The 20,074-nt window shown below is 37.5% G+C and overlaps 2 protein-coding genes and 2 non-coding genes across 7 annotated transcripts in view; 1 reads left to right on the forward strand and 3 right to left on the reverse strand.

The window, feature by feature from the left end:
• galnt1 (UDP-N-acetyl-alpha-D-galactosamine:polypeptide N-acetylgalactosaminyltransferase 1) overlaps positions 1-10,616 on the reverse strand; it is a 124,118-nt gene extending 113,502 nt beyond the window's left edge. For all 4 annotated transcript variants that reach the window (XM_067408292.1, XM_067408277.1, XM_067408264.1 and 1 more), the window contains exon 1: positions 10,281-10,616. The gene's annotated coding sequence lies outside the window, so the exon portion shown is untranslated. The remainder of the gene's footprint in view (positions 1-10,280) is intronic.
• A 4,172-nt stretch (positions 10,617-14,788) lies between these two features.
• On the forward strand, positions 14,789-16,372 carry ino80c (INO80 complex subunit C). The gene is made up of 5 exons (XM_067395043.1): positions 14,789-15,116; positions 15,222-15,320; positions 15,395-15,506; positions 15,663-15,730; positions 15,832-16,372. Exons 1-5 carry the CDS (start codon positions 14,901-14,903, stop codon positions 15,961-15,963), a joined length of 627 nt encoding a protein of 208 aa, XP_067251144.1. The 5' UTR covers positions 14,789-14,900; the 3' UTR covers positions 15,964-16,372.
• Positions 16,373-17,065: 693 nt separating this feature from the next.
• On the reverse strand, positions 17,066-17,138 carry trnat-ugu (transfer RNA threonine (anticodon UGU)). Its single transcript has one exon. It is a non-coding gene; the product is annotated as a tRNA-Thr (tRNA).
• A 2,823-nt stretch (positions 17,139-19,961) lies between these two features.
• Positions 19,962-20,034, reverse strand: trnat-ugu (transfer RNA threonine (anticodon UGU)). The gene has a single exon. It is a non-coding gene; the product is annotated as a tRNA-Thr (tRNA).
• Positions 20,035-20,074: the final 40 nt, after the last annotated feature.

Here is a 20,074-nt window from a genome sequence, read left to right on the forward strand (position 1 = left end):
AGTTATTTTGAAAAATGTTGGTAACCAAATCGTTTTGGTGCCCAATGATGGACAAGAAAAAAAACAGACATTTCTCAAAATGTCGACACAGAACATCCTACTTACTAATACTATACAAAACTTGCCTATTCACTTTTCTTTTTTAAAAAGTAACTTTGGTGTCGGAGGAATATTATGCTGATCTCATCTGTCTACTGCTCCTCCGCTCACAGGACAGTTCCTTCTCTCCGTCTGGCTGTTTCCTTTTATATTCCCTAATGTTTCAGTTCCTTACCTGAAACTCAACTGAAACAGTTCCAGTTACTAAATGTGCACATCCATGGTTATTACAGTTCACAAAAACCATAAAAAACATGTTTATTATATATAAACGTTGACTGACATAAAACATATAAAGCGAGCCGTGTCGTGCCAAGTCGTGCCACGCAGTAAAAAAGACAAACTATACCAATAATAATTGTAAGTATACACTAATCAGGCATAACATTATGACCACTGAGAGTGAATAACAATGGCAGCAAGTGAACATTTTGTCAAATTGCTCAAGAAGTTAATGCTGGTTCTGATAGGAAGGTGTCAGAATACACAGTGCGGAGGTCGGCAACCCGCAGCTCTAGAGCCGCATGCGGCTCTTTAGTGCCCCCCTAGTGGCTCCCTGGAGCTTTTTCAAAAATGTATGAAAATGGAAAAAGATGGGGGGGGGGGGTATATTTTTAGTTTTCATAAGGTTTCTGTAGGAGGACAAACATGACACAAACATTCTTAACGTTTTCCAATGCTGTCAAAATGTGTATAATAAATATTAAATTTCAACATTTCTGTCAACGAAGATCTGCGTCATAGTCTGCGACACACGTTTCAGCGCAGCGCGAGGGTATGCATCGACATCACTTTCCCGCCGGAACGCGCTCCCTCAGCTGGACTGAGTGGCAAAAGAACCTGCTGCGTGACTGGATTTAATAGGGGAAACTGCGAAAACGCGAGTAAAACAAACGAATTACACTAAAGGTTGGACTCGAAAGTGTTTCTTACAACTTGTCAAATAAACCTAATCCATGGATATTGACATGCAGCCAGGAGTCGTGTTTCCTGACATTTATATGTGCCTGATTTGATGCCGGGGAAATACATAAAAGCAAATCTGCCTGTAAATATTTTATACAACTACAATATAGGTAGGTTTAAATCCGCGTAATCACTTATATCAATGTTATATCATCATATTGTCCAGCCCTAAAACATATAGTTTTATAGTATAGTTTCTGTCAGTGTTTATTTTAAAACACAAAATTATGCAGAATAGAAGATGGAAAATATTTAATTGATGATTTGTCAACATAATATATAACAATACAGTATATATGGAATGATTTTACCTCAAAATCTAACAATTTGACACAAAATGATAACTGCAAATCCATGTTTCTCTGCCTGGAGTCCAGCTGTTTCTGTGAATTGCACTGATCCATTTGCTTCTTTTTTTCTGTAGCTTTCAGCAGTTTTTAAATGTATACCTCGGGAATACCTCATTATATATTTGTAGCCTACTTAGTCATTTTGATAGTAGGCTAATATAGCTAATATACACTTACAGCCTGTGTTGCCTTCATATAAGGCTTATATAAGGCTTTTAATTTTTTGCGGCTCCAGACAGATTTGTTTTTTGTTTTTTTGGTCCAATATGGCTCTTTGAACGCCCCCGACCCCTGACACAGTGCATCGCAGTTTGTTGCTTGTGGGGCTGCATAGCCGCAGACCAGTCAGGGTGCCCATGCTGACCCCTGTCCACCACTGAAAGTGCCAACAGTGGGCACGTGAGCATCAGAACTGGACCACGGAGCAATGGAAGAAGGTGGCCTGGTCTGATGAGTCACGTTTTCTTTTACATCACGTGGATGGCCAGGTGTGTGTGCATCGCTTACCTGGGGAACACATGACACCAGGATGCACTATGGGGAAAAAGGCAAACCGGTGGAGGCATTGTGATGCTTTAGGCAATGTTCTGCTGGGAAACCTTGGGTCCTGCCATCCGTTGGGATGTTACTTTGACACATTTTGACGTACCACCTACCTAAGTATTGTTGCAGACCATGTACACCCTTTCATGGAAACGGTATTCCCCGGTGGCTGTGGCCTCTTTCAGCAGGATAATCCATCCTGCCACAAAGCTAAAATGGATCAGGAATGGTTTTAGGAGTACAACAAGTTTGAAGTGTTGACTTGGCCTCCAAATTCCCCAGATCTCAATCCAATCGAGCATCTGTGGGATGTGATGACCAAAAAAGTCTGATCCATTGAGGCCCCATCTAGCAATTTACAGGACTTAAAGGATCTGCTGCTAACATCTTTGTCCCAGATACCACAGCACACCTTCAGGGGTCTAGTGGAGTCCATGCCTCGACGGGTCAGGACTGTTTTGGCAGCAAAAAGGGGACCAACACAATATTGGAAGGTGGTCATAATGTTATGCCTGATCAGTGTATATATACATAAACAACAAAAACAGAAATGATAAATTATATTATAATTATAATTACTTTCTTTAAAAAAAATCGTAATCATCAAAAAACGTTCACTAATTTTACTATTTTTCTTAAAAACATTTCCACTCCACCTGTTCTGACTCCTGCCATTCTCTCTAACGAATAATAGTATAAGATACACTTTAAAAGCATATCTGTTTGTCCAAACAAAGACAGAAAGAGGAAGTGTTCGGAAAAAAATGAAAGCAATGCAATTCTGTTTAGCGGCACAAAAATGTTACTTGAGCTGTAACAGAGTGAGCTTCCGCTACGCATTCAGGGATGTCAATGTATGGATTACAGGTGTCAACTGCATGCAAGAATGATCATAACAAGCAAACCAAATTTAAAGATCAAAAAACATATAAACTATCTATACCAGTAACTTTTAATATTTTTAATAACTTAGACCCGTAAACTTGAAGAGATAAGGCTGGGCAATCTTTAAACTCAACAAATAGTTTGAGGTTAGACATGAGGTATGAGTAAACGGTCGTGCTTTCTGACTGAGAGGAAGTAGCTGGAAAGGTTACGAAACATTATGTGTTTGCGGTCCTTTCTATTTAAGATGAATGTATTAAAATATGGCCTCAAAGGTCTCGCCTTGTCTAGCAGCTGCCATCAACCGGCCCTCTGGAGATCCCCATTAACCCAAATGTCAATATCAGAGTGCTTCACAAGTGCTAACGGAGGGTCTTAATCTAATCCATTACCGATGACCCTGGACAACAGTCCTAGGTTTTCCCTCACTCTTGCAAGCTCTCATGTCAGACGTTGCCAATGACGGTCAACAACAGCAATATCTCTAACTGTTATTCAGTGCGTCATGCGACTTATAATTCCGTTCCACCCTCGCTTCAACATAGCATGTCCAGGAAAGCAAGTCGGCTGCTGGGTTACCGAGGAACAATGGCATTCCTGTGCTCTGTGATGCCAGGTGCCGGCAGGAACACGATCCCTTCCATCTGTCTGTCTGTTCTGGCAAGCGCTCGGCCAGGCCTGGGCAGCAGCTAGGGAGAGTCACAGAATGGGACTATTGTTCCAAAGCCTCTTGGAGGAACACACTAAATACCCCCCCAACCACACACACACACACTTCCCCAACACAAACGTCAACGAATGCACACCAGCATAAACTCACACATCAAGAATGAAACTAAAGACAAACGCACAGTAGAGTGTCGTACGCAGAGCCGCTCCCACTGTCAGCCCAACAACATGCTCCTCAAACGCACTAAGGATGCGCATCTGCAGTTCTGCTGAAGTCTTGCTGAGGGGGAAACCAGCATGCTGCATGAGCTGCACAGCCCGGTCCCATGGAATATGATTCATTTCCTATAAATGTAGGACCCGACAGCCTCTGCTCTCCAAGATAACTCGGTGCTGAGCTACTTTCAAATCTGCCTGACCTTATCTGTTGCCAAGAACATTATATTTTTAATGACTTTTTGGATTTTCAATTCAAAGCCATGATGAAACGGAAGTAGCGACAGAGCTTTTCTTCCATATTGTGACTAAATCTGAGTGTGATGGATAATCAAAAAAGAAAAAAAAATGTAGGTTGGGAACTTGGTTCTATATTAAAGAGTTGTTGATTGGATTGGATTAAGATGTGTCTGTTTTGGGTGACTGTAGAGGGGTGGGGTTTAAACATACTAAATGACTGGAGAAGTCTGGTATACATCACCAGAAAGTCATTTTCACTGAAAGACTGAGATATGACATTTTAATTAAAACATTACAAGATCAAAGAGCTGTCAAATAAATAAATTTACATGGATGAATCGTTCACAATAAGATCTATAATTAAATAAGGATTAATCAATCTTATAATATGTCAATGGGAAAAAAAAGACTTATGTATCAAAAACTATTTGCAATTTAGCAAAATATGGTGTCTGTTTATGGGTCAATGATGTGACGGGTCATTTTTCTGTCCAAAGGACTTAATAATAATAAAAAACAAAGATATGACAACCAAAGTATGTAAGGTAACTAGATCTCTTTTATTGAATCCAAAAGGTTTTAATTATATTTTGCTACATATAAAGGTATTTGAAAGATTTTGAGGTGTCAAAAGGTCATTTGGTTTAACCATCCAAAGGCCAATACAGCCATTTCATTTGAGATTAAAATATCTTAACATCAAATAAATGTATATATTTTTTATTCTGACATGATTTTATAATGCTATAATGCTATTTTTATAATATATTAATCATGTATCAACATAGTGCAAAATGGTATTAAAATTATGTGAAGTTGTTGCTTTGTATGAGAAAGAATGTCCAGAAAAATGAATTTCATTGATGTCATTCGGAGTAACCAATATAAAGGGACCATTTTGGATCAAGTCATGTGGTCAATATCATGTGACAGGATGTGACATCATTCAGACACCTGGGGTACGGCTGCTACGGTTTCCAGGTTGAACGACATGTTTCCTGGAAACAATGTGCAATGGTGTGCAACGGGTTTGAGATACGTTTTCTCTTGTTTGGTGGGTGTGTCAAAAAAGTCAGCCCAATCAGCAGCAGCATGTATATAAACCACACAGGATTAAAGAGACAGCTCGCACAATGGGTCCAAGTAAAGTTGTTTACAAATGTTTTCTCTTTTATTCTGGACAGCAAGGGCAGTGACAGTTACATCGAGCGTATTTTGCAGTATTAAACAAAGAATGGCCTTCTCAGCTGCCATAGTTACAACTCTTGCGTCATCAGAACATGGGTGTTCAACGCACCACCGTTTCCATTTAAAAAATGTTTTGCAACGTTTTGTTAGGGGTTGAACGCAGCCCTGCACAGGACCACATGGTCATGAAGCAAAGTAACTAACTCTCTCTTAACTGTTTGAAAAATTCATGTTTTCACTTGCTCAAACGCATGTCCCGAAACATCAGGTCATTCGGTACAACCGCTATAAAACATGGAAAATGATGTGATATTTTAAAAACTTGTATTAAATATAAAATGTTTGATTGTCCTTTTGCCAGCTAGCTAACAAGCTAACTAGATATGAGCCTGTTAGCATTGTTTGAAAATATTGTCATTGAGTGTATAACCAAAAGTGTAATTCGGTAAAACCGAAATTTTGATTAAACTGAATGACTTTTTTGGTGTCAAATTTTGTCCATCTTGTAAAAAAAAAAAAAAAAAAAAAGACAAAAGCAGTGTTAATTGATTATTAAAAAAAAAAACAACAACACATAATGTCATTGTTAACGCTTAATAAAACTTCAAAATTAATTGTCTCCATTATGTTTTATGACACTTTTAAAAACCTTATTCGTCAATGACCCATATACATTTTTCATTTTCCATTAAGATGCACATTATTATTTTTATCCATTTATTCTTTTCTTTTTTTCAGCTACATGAAATTCTCTTAGCAAATGTCAGTGTTATTATTTTAACCATTTTAAATTTACATCTCATGTTCCTTTTCTTTTTCATTTTATTCTACTACTATTTTGTGCAATGCCATAATAGTTTTGTAATGTTATTGTCAGTTGAGATTTTGGACATGCAAAAATAAATAAATAAGTAAATTAAATAAAAATTTGCCTGACTTGTATTGATGCTATGAATTATTTACCAAAAAAAGGACCAAAACAATGCTGCATAGACGATGCATTACAGTCTCAAAGTGATGCTTTGCCTCTACCTTTTTTGGTTTAACGTATTCTCCAAGCACAGCAACGATTTGATGCCCTCGGGCAACGCTTTACCCCATCACACACTGAGACTATCAATTCTTCCCAACTAAAACACGCATGTAGCCAGAGTCTGTCCAAAATCCACATAGCCGGTGCACTATTTAGAGGCAAAAAGAAGGCCAGTGAAAGTAGCAGCAGATAAATAATAGATAGCTCGTTCTCTCCTCTGTGAAAAAACATGACTGATCCGTTCCTGCACCCTCTGCCTGTACAACTTCATTTCTGACTCCAGGAGCCCGCCGCCCGCCGTCTCCACGCTCTCATCTTCTAATGGTCCTTCCAGTGATTACTGAGACATAAGTGCACCGACTGTCTTGATGATCAATCATCCACTGGATCTATAAAGACAGCCCAACCACAGAGCTCCAAATGTAATCAAATTTAAAAGAGTGGACGATGCCCGATCTGCCAGCAGTTTGAGGGGCGTCGTTGGCTGTAAGCATGACTGACAACTTATTTATAGTGCTTCAGCTGCACGCATCACAATATGTGATTATGACAACTTGGGGTGTTCGACAAAAGCATGCTCAGTTTTTCCTGTCATGTCATCAATGGACTCCTGAGAGCCACTGAACCATAAAACAGCTCTTTTAACAGGAAAGTGCCATTCAGTAATAAGCATTACAAAATTATATAGCTCAGAACACACAAACAAGGAATCTGGGGTGAAAGTTTCCCACCACTAGATACAACAGAAGTGAAATTGGAGCAACTCACTGAGGATCAGCTCAATAATCACTTCTTAATGCCAGCCTACTTTTGACTCTTACACTGAGGCAACCCTCAAAAGAGCAAATGTCGGCTGCACGGCCAAGCCGATCTAAATGCAAAGTATTTATGGCAAGCCCTTTCAAATATTCCAATAGTGACTACTAAAACTTTTACTATTCATTAAATACTATATCCCACTACTTAGTGGTGTTACGGTGACTAGTATCTTTTGAATTAATCACTAGTACATATTCATTAGATATCAGTACTTATTCCTTTGCTACTAGTCACTATCCCAAAATGACAAGTAACTACTCCAATGTTTCCAGTAACAAACTGGATCAAAACATTGCCACTGAATTATATGGTAATTTGTGATTCATATAAGTCACTTAATTCATCCATAAAGAAGCCATTTTGATTAATACTTACATTCACACTGAAAAAAAAAAAACAGTTCATAATTTTCATAGAACCGCCCACTTGGAGGGCAAAACAAGTCTTTCCTCTGTTAGCCGCCAGTCATTTTTACCAGGTTTGTACTAAGTACTAATGTAGTGAGATATTAAAAGATCACATTCAGTAATGCACACTATATATAGTCAAGCAGATGAACCCTGAATATCAACGCAACACACAGTTTCTCGTTAACTGTTTTTCCATAGAAAACCACTATAAAGAAAACGGTTAACCATTTAGCGTTCAAAGTCTGGGCTCATATACTCGCCTGTATATAGTATGCATCATCAATAAGGTGTATACTGAATTTCATCACTGTTTTATCACTGTTTTAGAACATTTAAGGGTTAGTTCACCCAAAAGTGAAAATAATGTCATTTATTACTGACCCTCATGTCACCCGTAAGACCTTCGTTCATCTTCGGAACACAAATTAAGATATTTTTGATGAAATCCGATGGCTCAGTGAGATCTCTCAAGATCTATAAAGGTACTAAAAACATATTTAAAATAGTTAATGTGAGTACAGTGGTTCTATCTTAATATAATAAAGTGATGAAAATACTTTTTGTGCGCCAAAAAAACGAAATAACGATTTTTCAACAATATCTAGTGATGGCCGATTTCAAAACGCTGCTTCGGAGCTTTATGAATCTTTTCATTTGAAATCGAATCAGTGGTTTGGAGCACCAAAGTCACGTGATTTCAGCTCTTTGGCAGTTTGATACAGGCTGCGAACCACTGATTCGAAACAAAAGATTCGTAAAGCTTCAAAGCAGTGTTTTGAAATTGGCCATCAGTAGATATTGTTGAAAAGTCGTTATTTCATTTTTTTGGTGCACAAAAAGTATTTTCGTTGCTTTATAATATTAAGGTACACTCTAAAAACTAATTCAGGGGACCTTTAGTCATTACTTAAATATATATATTGTTGTGAAATAAAAAAATCAAGTTCTGAAATGCTGTTAAGACTTTTTACTTGTAACTGTTATTTTATTGAGCTTGGATGACACACAAATTATGCCTATTGATTCGATATACTATCATGACTTGTCATAGTTTACCATTTTCAGTTAAAATGTATCTAATTTTAAGTTCTGTTAATGTAAAATACAATCTGATGAAGTGTAAACGTGTTTCATTGTTTTGAGTTGTATGAACACTTCTTTTAATTTAGACAAACTTAAGTTAAGTGAAACTGGGCTGGGATTTATATTTCCCATCATGCTTTGCCCATGGCACTTGAAAGGGAGACTAAATGCTAAAATTAAGTGTTATATAATGTTTTTTGCACAAGATTAATGGTAAAGGAGATTTAGCAGTAATTAGTGTTTTGTTTTGCTAATTTAGAAGAGTTTCTGTTAATGTGGGTTTTTGGATATTTACCATCATGGTGACAAGAGGTGCTTGGCAAGTTCATGTTACTTAGAAATGCGTTTTATTTATTATTTATTAAAAAACCGTCTTCACCTTACTTAAAACATTATGTTGGATCAACTTAAATAGTTGCATTCATGTTGACAATTATTAAGTTCGTGTTACTTAGAAATGTGTTTTTATTGTGGCAAAAACCGTCTTCACCTTACTTAAAACATTATGTTGGATCAACTCAAAATATTGCTTTGAATTAATGTAATTCTCCCAATTGGCTTAAGTTAAAAATTCTAGTGGAAAACGTTAACATATTTTTTTCGTTGCTGAACCAATGTTTTATTTTTTTACAGTGTAGAACCACTGTACTCACATGAACTGTTTTAAATGAGTTGACAGGTGATGGTGACATTGCTGGCAATAGAGGCCTCACTGAGCCATCAGATTTCATCAAAAACATCTTAATTTGTGTTCCGAAGATGAACGAAGGTCTTACAGGGGTAGAACAACATGAGAGTGAGTAATTAATGACAGAATTCTCATGTTTGGGCGAACTAACCCGTTTAAGGCACTTTAAGTGTTTTTCACATTACGCATTTTAGAATGTCCTGCTGTTTTTACCGATTCCAATACTACAACATCTGCTGTATAAGGATCACAAGTACACAAAACTGGCCTTTTGTTCTTCTACTTTTGAGATGGAAAACTGACAGGCATGAGCTGCAGTTCAATGGATATTGTACCCTCCAGGTCTCCGTGCCAGTCACGTGACTGAAAACTATGAATTGCAAAGAGTGACATAAGGAATGTTACTTACAACTGGGATAGATACTCGTCTTTCATTAATCCATGAAAGGTAGCCTACTAGTGAACTGTAGGTAACCAATTTACAATAAGGTTCCAATAGTAAACATGAACTAACAATGAAAACTTCTAAAGCATTAATAAAGCTTTGTTAATATTCATTTCAGCATTTACTAACACATTAATACATAGGTTGTACCTATATATATATTATTTATTGGACTTGAGCTAACACATACTACCACTGAATAGTTGTATTTTTATTAACTTACGTTAACAAAGATGAATAAATACTTTAAGAAATGTATTGCTCATTGATAGTTCATGCATTAACTAACGATAACAACATTAACAGTAAAGTGTTTCCAAAATATACAATATTAGATTACGTGTTAGTAAGTTACAAAATAACTCCCGGTAATATAATCATACATACTAGTTAGTTTTAAAGGGGAAAATTTGTTAAAACGCCTTGCCATAAATGCCTTTTCTTCCAATAAATGTTATAGACGCTACAAAAGTCGCATTCCTGTATTGAAACACCGCTGCTCTTCTACAGTCCTCCTGTCTCTCTGCTTAACACTCTGATACATGAAGAGACCAGAAAAACAGGGCTACAAAACAACCCGAGAAACGGACTCGTGACCCGACAGTTATGCGAGTTAAATTTTAGATATGCAAATTAAATGACTTACCTTTTCTCGTTTCGACAGCGCACGAGACGACAACAGAGACCGTTGAGACCCTTCGCTTCGTCCCAGTGCGGATCTGAGGCTCCACGCGCTAAAAAAAAAATTGTGATCTTCAGATCGTAGTACCTCAAAAATTAATCCCAAACATAGTCGAGCGGAAAGCTGGCCCTAAATACAGCGCTTTTCAAAATCCGCCGTCTCTTTCCGAGGGGAATGGTAACCCGTTAGTTTAGTGCGCGCAAGGCGGCCTGTTCGCTGGTAATTATGGTGTAAATTGGCCGAGAATCGAGGACACTCCGTCCGCGGGATGAGCGCTGCGCTCCGGCTGAAAGCACTGAGCGCCGCTATTCGGTCTAACGGAGACGGAGCAGCTGAAGAGACCTGCCCACTCAGTCAACCCGGAAGAGAACTGTCAATGCAATAGCATTAATGACATCAGTTGCATTAAAGAATGAGAGCCATGGGTGGACAGTGGAAATATTATTAACAACCTTCTGACGTCTGGCTAAATTAATTATAAACGTCCTTGTGAAGAAAAAATCTGCAGAGGTTCCTGTGTGAGAGTGAGAGAGATGTGTATAGCTTTATTCCTCTGCTAACCCATGTAACCACCCTCTGTTCTAGTATGTGGGTTTTGTATCCAACCAATAAATCATCATATATCATCCAGACTGTTTTGCACTTTGACAATTTAGTGGTTTGCACTGTGACTTTTGGGGTTATTGTCGTTTTTTTGTTCAGAGTTTAATTGGTTTGGTTTGGTTTGGTTACCTTATTTATACCTGCAGGTAAATTTAATTAGGTACAATGCTATAACTGTTTTTGCCTAAATAATCAAATGGCTTTAAAATCAAATGTTTCAAATTCGTTAAAATTCATGATCTATGAATTGCACTGGCCCAACAAAATGGAAAATGACTAATATGATGTAGGCTGGACAGGAAAATGAACACTTTCGTTTTGCATAATGTTGAAGATATTGTTTGACGTTTTGCATGAGCAACAGCAGAAGTGTGATAACACTAGGCCAAATATTGTAGTAGTTTTAGGTATATTACCAAGTGACAGGTAAATTTACATCAAAATCCTGTAGCGTTTGATTGGATGCACATTCTTTTATATTTACAATGTATGTTTATATGGCTAGTGCCTTTTTAATTTGAGTTTAGCATTGTTAATGCCGAGTTGTGTTGCACAACCCTTGAGACCATTGGTGTGTATTACAGATGAGGACATTTTCAGGTCATAGAATGATTGCACTGTTGGAAAAGTTTTAAAATAATAGAATTTTGGTCAATACATGTTTACACAAATTATATTTACTTTTTAATTGCTTTATATATATATATTACATAATGTCACCCATCATCCTACACCTACCACCATTTTTTCCTTTGATATAAACTGCTCAGCTGCTCTCTAATGTTGACATCCTGCAGTAGGATTATTTTTGCACTTTGGGGGAAAAAAACACTCACTTCCTGGTTTGAGAAAATACAAAATGGCAACAGCAACAATGACCTTTGCCCTTTGTGATTTGGCAGCTGTAAAAACCTTCCAGAGAATTACTTGTTTTGTCATAACCTTCAGTGTTAATGTTTTTCTAGAATAAAATTCAGTTTCTTCTCTCTTATGTTCCATAAACTAACAAGAACACACACACATTAGACATCTCTGTGCGTGTTTTTGTGATTTATGAGGACACAAATTTATATAATGACATGGGTATTACACTGGTATTATGACGTAAACATGAAATATGAGTCCTCATATTTAAAATAGCTTTAAAAACATATTAAACAATGTTTTATTAAAAATGTAAAAATTCAGAATGTTTTCTGTGATGGGTAGGTTTAGGGGTAGGGGTAGTGTAGGGGGATAGAATGGACAGTTTGTATAGTATAAAAACCATTACGCCTATGTCCTAACTAAGAACAAACCTGTGTGTTTTCCATTGTGTATTTGAGATGGAATGACATTCTGAACAATGACCAGTAAAAGCCTGAATCTTTCATTTATTGCAGTTAAGTTTAATTCATAAAATATTCATAGTTGTTTGCAATTGAACCTCAACAACAGAATCTCCAGCTATAGTTTATTTATGCATTGCATGCACCAGCCACTTGTAGCAACTTCGTATTGATGAAATATAAATGAGATGTCAAGTGTGTTCAGTACGTTCTTTGCCCCATTCCTCTCTCAACCTTTTATAAAAACAGTTACTCAGCTATAGTAAAGCCAAAACACGACAGCAGGACTAAACTGAGGTGAACCAAACAGCTGTATTCAGGTCAACTGCCAAGAGAGGATGCAGACACAACACTATAACAGGAAAGAGGAGCTCTGTCCCCTCTTATCAGAGGCCACCTGCAACATCTTAGTTGTTTTCTTCAAGGAAGAGGAGTGTGTGTGTGTGTGTGTGTGTGTGTGTGTGTGTGTGTGTGTGTGTGTGTGTGTGTGTGTGTGTGTGTGTGTGTGTGTGCTTTTGTTTATATTACATTGTGGGGACCAAATGTCCCCATGATGTAATATAAACCTGAGTTCACCTACATCGTGGGGACCAGCCAGCGGTCCCCACAATGTAAATGGGTTTATAAATCATATAGAATGAGTTTTTGTGAAAAAGTAAAAGTTTGCCCAGTTTCCTGTGAGGGTTAGGTTTAGGGGTAGGGGCAGGGTAGGGGGATAGAATGTACAGTTTGTTCAGTGTAAAATGCATTGAAGTCTATGGAAAGTCCCCACAATTCACAAAAACAAACATGTGTGTGTGTGTGTGTGTGTGTGTGTGTGTGTGTATGTGTGTGTGTGTGTGTGTGTGTGTGTGTGTGTGTGTGTGTGTGTGTGTGCTTTTGTTTATATTACATTGTGGGGACCAAATGTCCCCATGATGTAATATAAACCTGAGTTCACCTACATCGTGGGGACCAGCCAGCGGTCCCCACAATGTAAATGTGTGTGTGTGTGTGTGTGTGTGTGTGTGCGCGTGATAATAGTGATAATTATCAAGCAGACCAATGTCAACAGGATACCAGGATAAACTGTGGGAACGTTTTATTCACTGCAAGGCAGCAAAAGTACCAGCGGAAATATCTTAGCCTACATGAGGGGGTCTTTGAATATTGACTCAAAAATGTTGAGAATCACTGCTGTAGAATAGAGATTTATATATACAAAACTCCTGTTAACTACCATGCGTACCTTGATATGAATATATGTAATGCTGGTAAAAATTAACCTTCTGAGGTAATGGCCACAAAATACTATAAAAATACATTTGCTTTTGGAACATCAGGATTACTTATTTTATTTATTGCATTTTTTAGGAATCCAGCTGGAATAAAGCCTTCTTTTTGAATAGAAGTTTGAATGCTAAAAGTACTGGCTGAATAAACTCAAGGACAACGTAATGTTTTACTGAGTGTGTGACTCTGCATGAGGTGATTTCTGTCACATTTTTCTCTTTACGTCTCCAATAATATTTCACTTCAAAACAAGCAGAGGGGTCCATATGAAAGAGCATGAAGTGAACTCTGAAGTTGACATTTAAGATGGCAGAAAAGGTGAAATGACAAGTAATGGCATTCATAGAAAGGACAAGAACAGAGAGAATGAAATGAAGAAAGGTAACATTCACATCTTTTGAAGTTTCTTTTGATGTAAAATAGGCATAACATGAAAAAGGTAGCCTAATACTTCTATTATTATATATCTATACAGGTTTTCCAACAAATTCAAATGCGTTTCAGTATTATATTGCCATTATATTGCCATGAACTGCACTGGCAAACAACAACAACAATGTTGTTGACTGCCGTGAAAAAAATAAAAATTGACATCCTTAATGAGAAGAAATATAGATGTTTAAGACTTATTGTCTGTACATCAGTCAAAATCCTGAATTTACCACTAGTCTGATAATGGTAATGGGAAATATCTATTTTTGATGCTGTGTGCATTTCCTCTCTCATTGAAAGAACGAAGACAAGGGAGACGTGAAGGACAATGCCACTGTGGTGGATGTTGTATCAAAATCTATAGAGAGAGGAGAAATAATTACCTGACATCTGTTTTTAACAAAGTTAATTAGTCATTTATTTCCCCCAGCAACACGTATGTGATTGAAATATAAATGCCATTATCCTCTTGTATTCTATAATGAGTCTGTCATGAACCATAAATCAAACTTTACTTCAGCGCTAACTGCTGGGAATGGGAAAAGGCAATGTGTTGGCCCTATTTCAAAGTACATTACAAATATTTTACAGAGATGTTAGGCTCAGTCATTCACTCTGGAACATCCATTATTCTTTTTTTCCCATTCTGCTGTGGACAAATGTAGGCCATCTCTAGCTAAAAAGGAGAACAAATATAAAACAAGTTGGAAGATTAATATAATAATCAATAATATTTTATATTTGTACTACATTATTTCGCAACCCATAACATCAGCGGAACCATTGGGCGCAATCGATTGTAGCAACGGAATAAAAATACAACGCACGCCTTGCGTGTTTTTCTCATTTCTTCCGGGTGAATAGGATGTTGTGCTTTAGCTGAAGGCTAACGATCTCTCAACAGAGTTTTTACAACATTCCAGGTTATGTTCGTTGCTTAAAACTACAAATGTCTGCGTCTTCCGAACCGGGAATATCAAAAGCAAGGGATTTGAATCCAGCGACGCTCTCGGCGAGTAAAGCACAGACAGCGGCGGCGTTAGTTGCTCAAGCCCGGAGCAAGAAGCGAGCCATCAGTCCTGCGACCCACACCGCACTACAACCAATTAATAACAACAGCAAAAAGAAAAAAACACAACCTGCATCGTCGACTACTCAAGTTCAGGTAAAGAAAACACACTAGACTTCAACATGACGGGTCTACTGCTTACACGTGATGTTTCAGTTAATAATGAAATGTTCCTCGTTGATTGTGTTGCATTTGTCTCAGGTTGCCCCAGTTGAGGGGACTTCTGAAGGAAAACCAACGACAGCTGTTGATATAGAGACTGTTACCAAGAGTCTGCCTTTTAAAAACCCTAACTTTGTGGTAAGACTGTTCTAACAAAAAGTCAGATGTATTGTGAAACATTTCAATACATTCATAGGTTTTTCCTCCACTAGCACTCCGGTATTGGTGGAGCAGCAGCAGGGAAGAAGAACAGGACTTGGAAGAATCTTAAGCAGATTTTAGCAGCAGAGAAAGCACTGCCCTGGAAAATCACTGATCCTAACTGTGAGTCACTTACAAAAGTAATAGAACACCTTTGAATCTGATTAATTCTGTCAGAATAAGATTTTAAACATCTGATTGGAATAATAATTGTTTACATATAAATGTGTTAGTGAATATGCTGATTTACTTTGACTATTTATTGTTTTTCTCTCTCAGACTACAGCATAGATGCGCCTCCTTCTATGAAACCTGCTAAAAAGTACTCCGACATCTCAGGTCTGCCGGTGAGTCTGTTGTAAAAAAAAAATGTCTTTAAGGGCCACTTATTTAATTGACTTGATGTACCCTCTAAGCTCACCTAATGATTTTAACATCTTTGTCCCAGGCAAACTACACTGACCCTCAGACGAAACTGCGCTTCGCGTCGACTGAGGAGTTTTCCTACGTCCGTCAGTTGCCCACAGATGTGGTGACTGGATACCTGGCTCTCCGTAAAGCCACTTGCATTGTGCCGTGAGAGAGAACCCCACAATAAAGAGGGCTGATGCTCTCTTTCAGGCATAGACTTTCATTGGATTATTTAGAATGATCTACTTTTTTTATTATATTTCTTACACCGTTTATTTTACACAAACTTGTCTGAAATGATCTATATTTATACCTGTATGTGAACCAAATATAATACAATGCAAATGCACGTTGTAACTCCTTAACCAAGAGACTGTTCTCACCCTTCAATATTAGACAATAAATAATATTAAAGGCAGCATTGTACAGTCACAGGAGCAGAACTTCAACTGATCCAAATACTGGTGTGAACTATAGCCAGTAACATAATGTAAATTAGATGATGAATCGAGACCGGACTCACACACTTTAGAAAAGTAACATTTTCTTATTAGAACAGTTCACAACGTGGCCAATGAATAAAGTCTTTGTTTTATAATCATATTGATTTTGTTCTTTCTGGTCTCCTAAAGCCCTTTTATTCATATCAAATGATGGCATGTGGTCTTTGGGTTTTCATTTTAAAACAGATCTTGCACTCCAAAATCATGACCACTGATTTACAAGACCATTTTTCTAACTACTGAGTGACTGAACCTCATCTGCTCATGCTGTGTCATTCATGTAAGTGACAATGAATGATTTCGTTTGTTCATAAGTGGCTCCTTAATGAAGAACAAAATGTAACATTTTAGACTATCTTTATGTACTATGATGTCTCTCTGATGTCATTATAGAGAAACTCTACTGTATAGAGTAAGAAAGCTGCCGTATAATGTGAAATCTTCCATGAAGTAAGAGCATCACCTAAATGATTTTATTATAATAGAGAAAAAGGAAGATCCACACCTGAGAATCACCTCAGATCTTTCATATCAAGGCAGATTCAACTGCTGCTCCCTGGATTTCACAATGAATTGTGGGACTTTTTAGGGAGTGAACGTTTCAGTGCACTGGTAGGATTTTGCAGTTGAAACAGCCCTGAACACTGGACTAGGTAGCTGATAGAGGTGCACACGTTGTCTGTGAAGGTTCATGTCCATCCAAGTCACTACATTATGTCAATTCAGGGTAATTTTAAGAACAGGTCACATTCAAAAACTTTCCCCAGCAGGCCCCAGCGAGGATCGAACTCGCGACCCCTGGTTTACAAGACCAGTGCTCTAACCACTGAGCTATGGAGCCTCACATGATAGCTGTCAATCACACGGAGATAAAGAACTTTCTTTGAGTTAGCATAACAAAGACACACCTAAGGAATTGGCAGGCTGCCTAACTTCACAGATGCTTCAGTGCTTTGAGAAAAAGTCAAAGCTCAGTGTGTGAAACTCTTGGTAAAATGGCTCCAGTAGTTTGCGTGGCCTTTTAATTGTAACACAGAATTCCCTGCATATTTGTGCATATTCTTACATGTAAGAAAGCATGATTATCAATCACACTCTGGAAAATGTTTTATTCTGACATGATCAAACTAAACTCAGACCAAACAACAGACTGGTCACTTTCTTGTAGCCCAACTGACTTAACTTGTTTGAAAGAGGTTTTTACTTACATAGAAACTCTTGTGAAAGGAAATCATGTGTATTTATATGTGAAGACACTTGACAAGAGCAAGACTTTCTGGTTCTATAGAGATACTCAGTATTACACTCAGAAGGAAAGACAATGGAAACAAAGGAAAGACTCCCTGTGAACATGGTTGTCGATGTGTGTAGCTGTTTGTTAGTTAACAGATCACAGAATGATAGTTTTCCTCTGTCCCAGTCCAGCTCCAATCTCACAAGCTCCTCTTTAACTGTAATGAGATTGTTGGGTTTCTCTGGAGATTGTGAGAATTATTTACCATCTCTGAAACACATCAGACATTTGTGTCAAAGAAAGGAACCTTTTCCCTTCCTTTCAATTGATCCTGGGGTTATGTCAATAATCCACAATAAATTGTCTCCAAACCTCCACATCCCAGAAGTGTGTTCTTGATTCAAAGCCTCCTGAAGCCAGGACACAGGCAGATGGGTAAAATCTCTCCGGATTATTAGGAACCAGTTACCACATCTTTCTGTATCTCAGACTGGTCAGATCATCAGACAGAATCAGATGTTTTATTTATTTTTGACTTTAGTTTGTCTTGAGAGAGAACCCCCATGTATAATGTATAATGAATCAGATTAAATCCTAATTCTTGTGGATGTTGATGGTTAACTATATTGTGAATGTATATGTTACATATCACCTATATTTGTTACAGTATGTGAACTAAAAATGATATAATGCAAATGCAAGACACATTGTAGCTTTACTTTGCTGCCATCTACCAGCATCATGAGATATTACAGTGATACACAGAGGAAAATAAACCAACAAATCTGGAAATCCGCCTTTTAACTTAGAGATCCTCAACTTTTAAGACACTCTTAAAAGAAAAGGGTCTACATTTAACCTTAAAGGTGCCATCAAACGTTTTTTTTAAAAGATGTAATATAAGTCTAAGGTGTCCCCTGAATGTGTCTGGGAAGTTTCAGCTCAAAATACCCCTTATATTTTTTTTAAATAATTTTTTTAACTGCCTGTTTTGGGGCATTATTAACTATGCACCGATTCAGGCTGCTGGCCCTTTAATTGCTCGCGCTCTCCTCCCCCCCAGAGCTCTCGACTCTATTGTTGCATAAACAAAGTTCACACAGCTAATATAACCCTCAAAATGGATCTTTACAAAGTGTTCGTCATGCAGCATGTCTAATCGCGCAAGTATGGTGTTTATTTTGATGTTTACATTTGATTCTGAATGAGTTTGAGGCTATGCTCTGTGGCTAACGGCTAATGCTACACTGTTGGAGAGATTTATAAAGAATGAAGTTGTGTTTATGAATTATACAGACTGCAAGTGTTTAAAAATGAAAATAACGACGGCTCTTGTGTCCGTGAATACAGTAATAAACGATGTTAACTTTAACCACATTTAACAGTACATTAGCAACATGCTAACGAAACATTTTGAAAGACAATTTACAAATATCACTAAAAATATCATGATATCATGGATCATGTCAGTTATTATCGCTCCATCTGCCATTTTTCGCTATTGTTCTTGCTTGCTTATCTAGTCTGATGATTCAGTTGTGCACATCCAGATGTTAATACTGGCTGCCCTTTGTAATGCCTTGAACATGGGCCGGCATATGCAAATATTGGGGGCGTACATATTAATGATCCCGACTGTTACGTAACAGTCGGTGTTATGTTGAGATTCGGAGGTCTTTTAAACAAATGAGATTTATATAAGAAGGAGGAAACAATGGTGTTTGAGACTCACTGTATGTCATTTCCATGTACTGAACTCTTGTTATTCAACTATGCAGAGGTAAATTCAATTTTCAATTTGATGGCACCTTTAAAGGTTTCTGTCAGGCGCTTCATATAGAACCTAGGGGTTCCCATCATGGAATCATTTTATGGATTTAATTTTTAATTTGAATTAAATGTTTTGAATCAGACTGCTCGTAAACATAGTTTATCACTAGGAAAAAATGAAATAACTTGTTATACATGAAAGTATTATGCAATGATTTAAGACATTTCTTGGCATAATTTCTTGGCATCATTTTTTGGCATAAAGGATTCTTTATAGACTCAAGTACCCTAGGGGTCTATTTAGATCACCATTGAACTTTTTTTTTTTTTTTTTTTTACAGTAAAACCACATATACAGTAAAAGCACTGTATAGTTACAGGTATTAAAATTCTTTACTGGAACAGCTCACAACATTGCAGACAAATAAAGTCTCTAATTTTATTATTGTATTGATATTGGTCTGCCTGGTATTTGGTATCCTCAAGGATAACTTTTTTTCCATGTCAAAAAGATCCTGTATGAATGACGAGGACCTGGTCTCATGATCTGCGAGTCCCAGTTTTTCTTGCTCTGTGAAAGTTCATGTCCAACCAAGTCACCACAGTGTGTCAGTTCAAGGTAATTTTAAGAACGGGTCACATTCGAAAATTTTTCCCAACAGGCCCCAGCGAGGATCGAACTCGCGACCCCTGGTTTACAAGACCAGTGCTCTAACCACTGAGCTATGGAGCCTCACATGATAGCTGTCAATCACACTGAGATAAAGAACTTT

The sequence above is a fragment of the Chanodichthys erythropterus genome, chromosome 2 (genome assembly GCF_024489055.1).
Source record: "Chanodichthys erythropterus isolate Z2021 chromosome 2, ASM2448905v1, whole genome shotgun sequence".
NCBI lineage: Eukaryota > Metazoa > Chordata > Actinopteri > Cypriniformes > Xenocyprididae > Chanodichthys > Chanodichthys erythropterus.

Coding starts and splice junctions, on each gene's coding strand:
- ino80c (XM_067395043.1), top strand. CDS start 14,901: ATGTCTGCGTCTTCCGAACCGGGAATATCAAAAGCAAGGGATTTGAAT. Junction 15,117..15,221: donor CGTCGACTACTCAAGTTCAG/GTAAAGAAAACA, acceptor CATTTGTCTCAG/GTTGCCCCAGTTGAGGGGAC. Junction 15,321..15,394: donor TTAAAAACCCTAACTTTGTG/GTAAGACTGTTC, acceptor TTCCTCCACTAG/CACTCCGGTATTGGTGGAGC.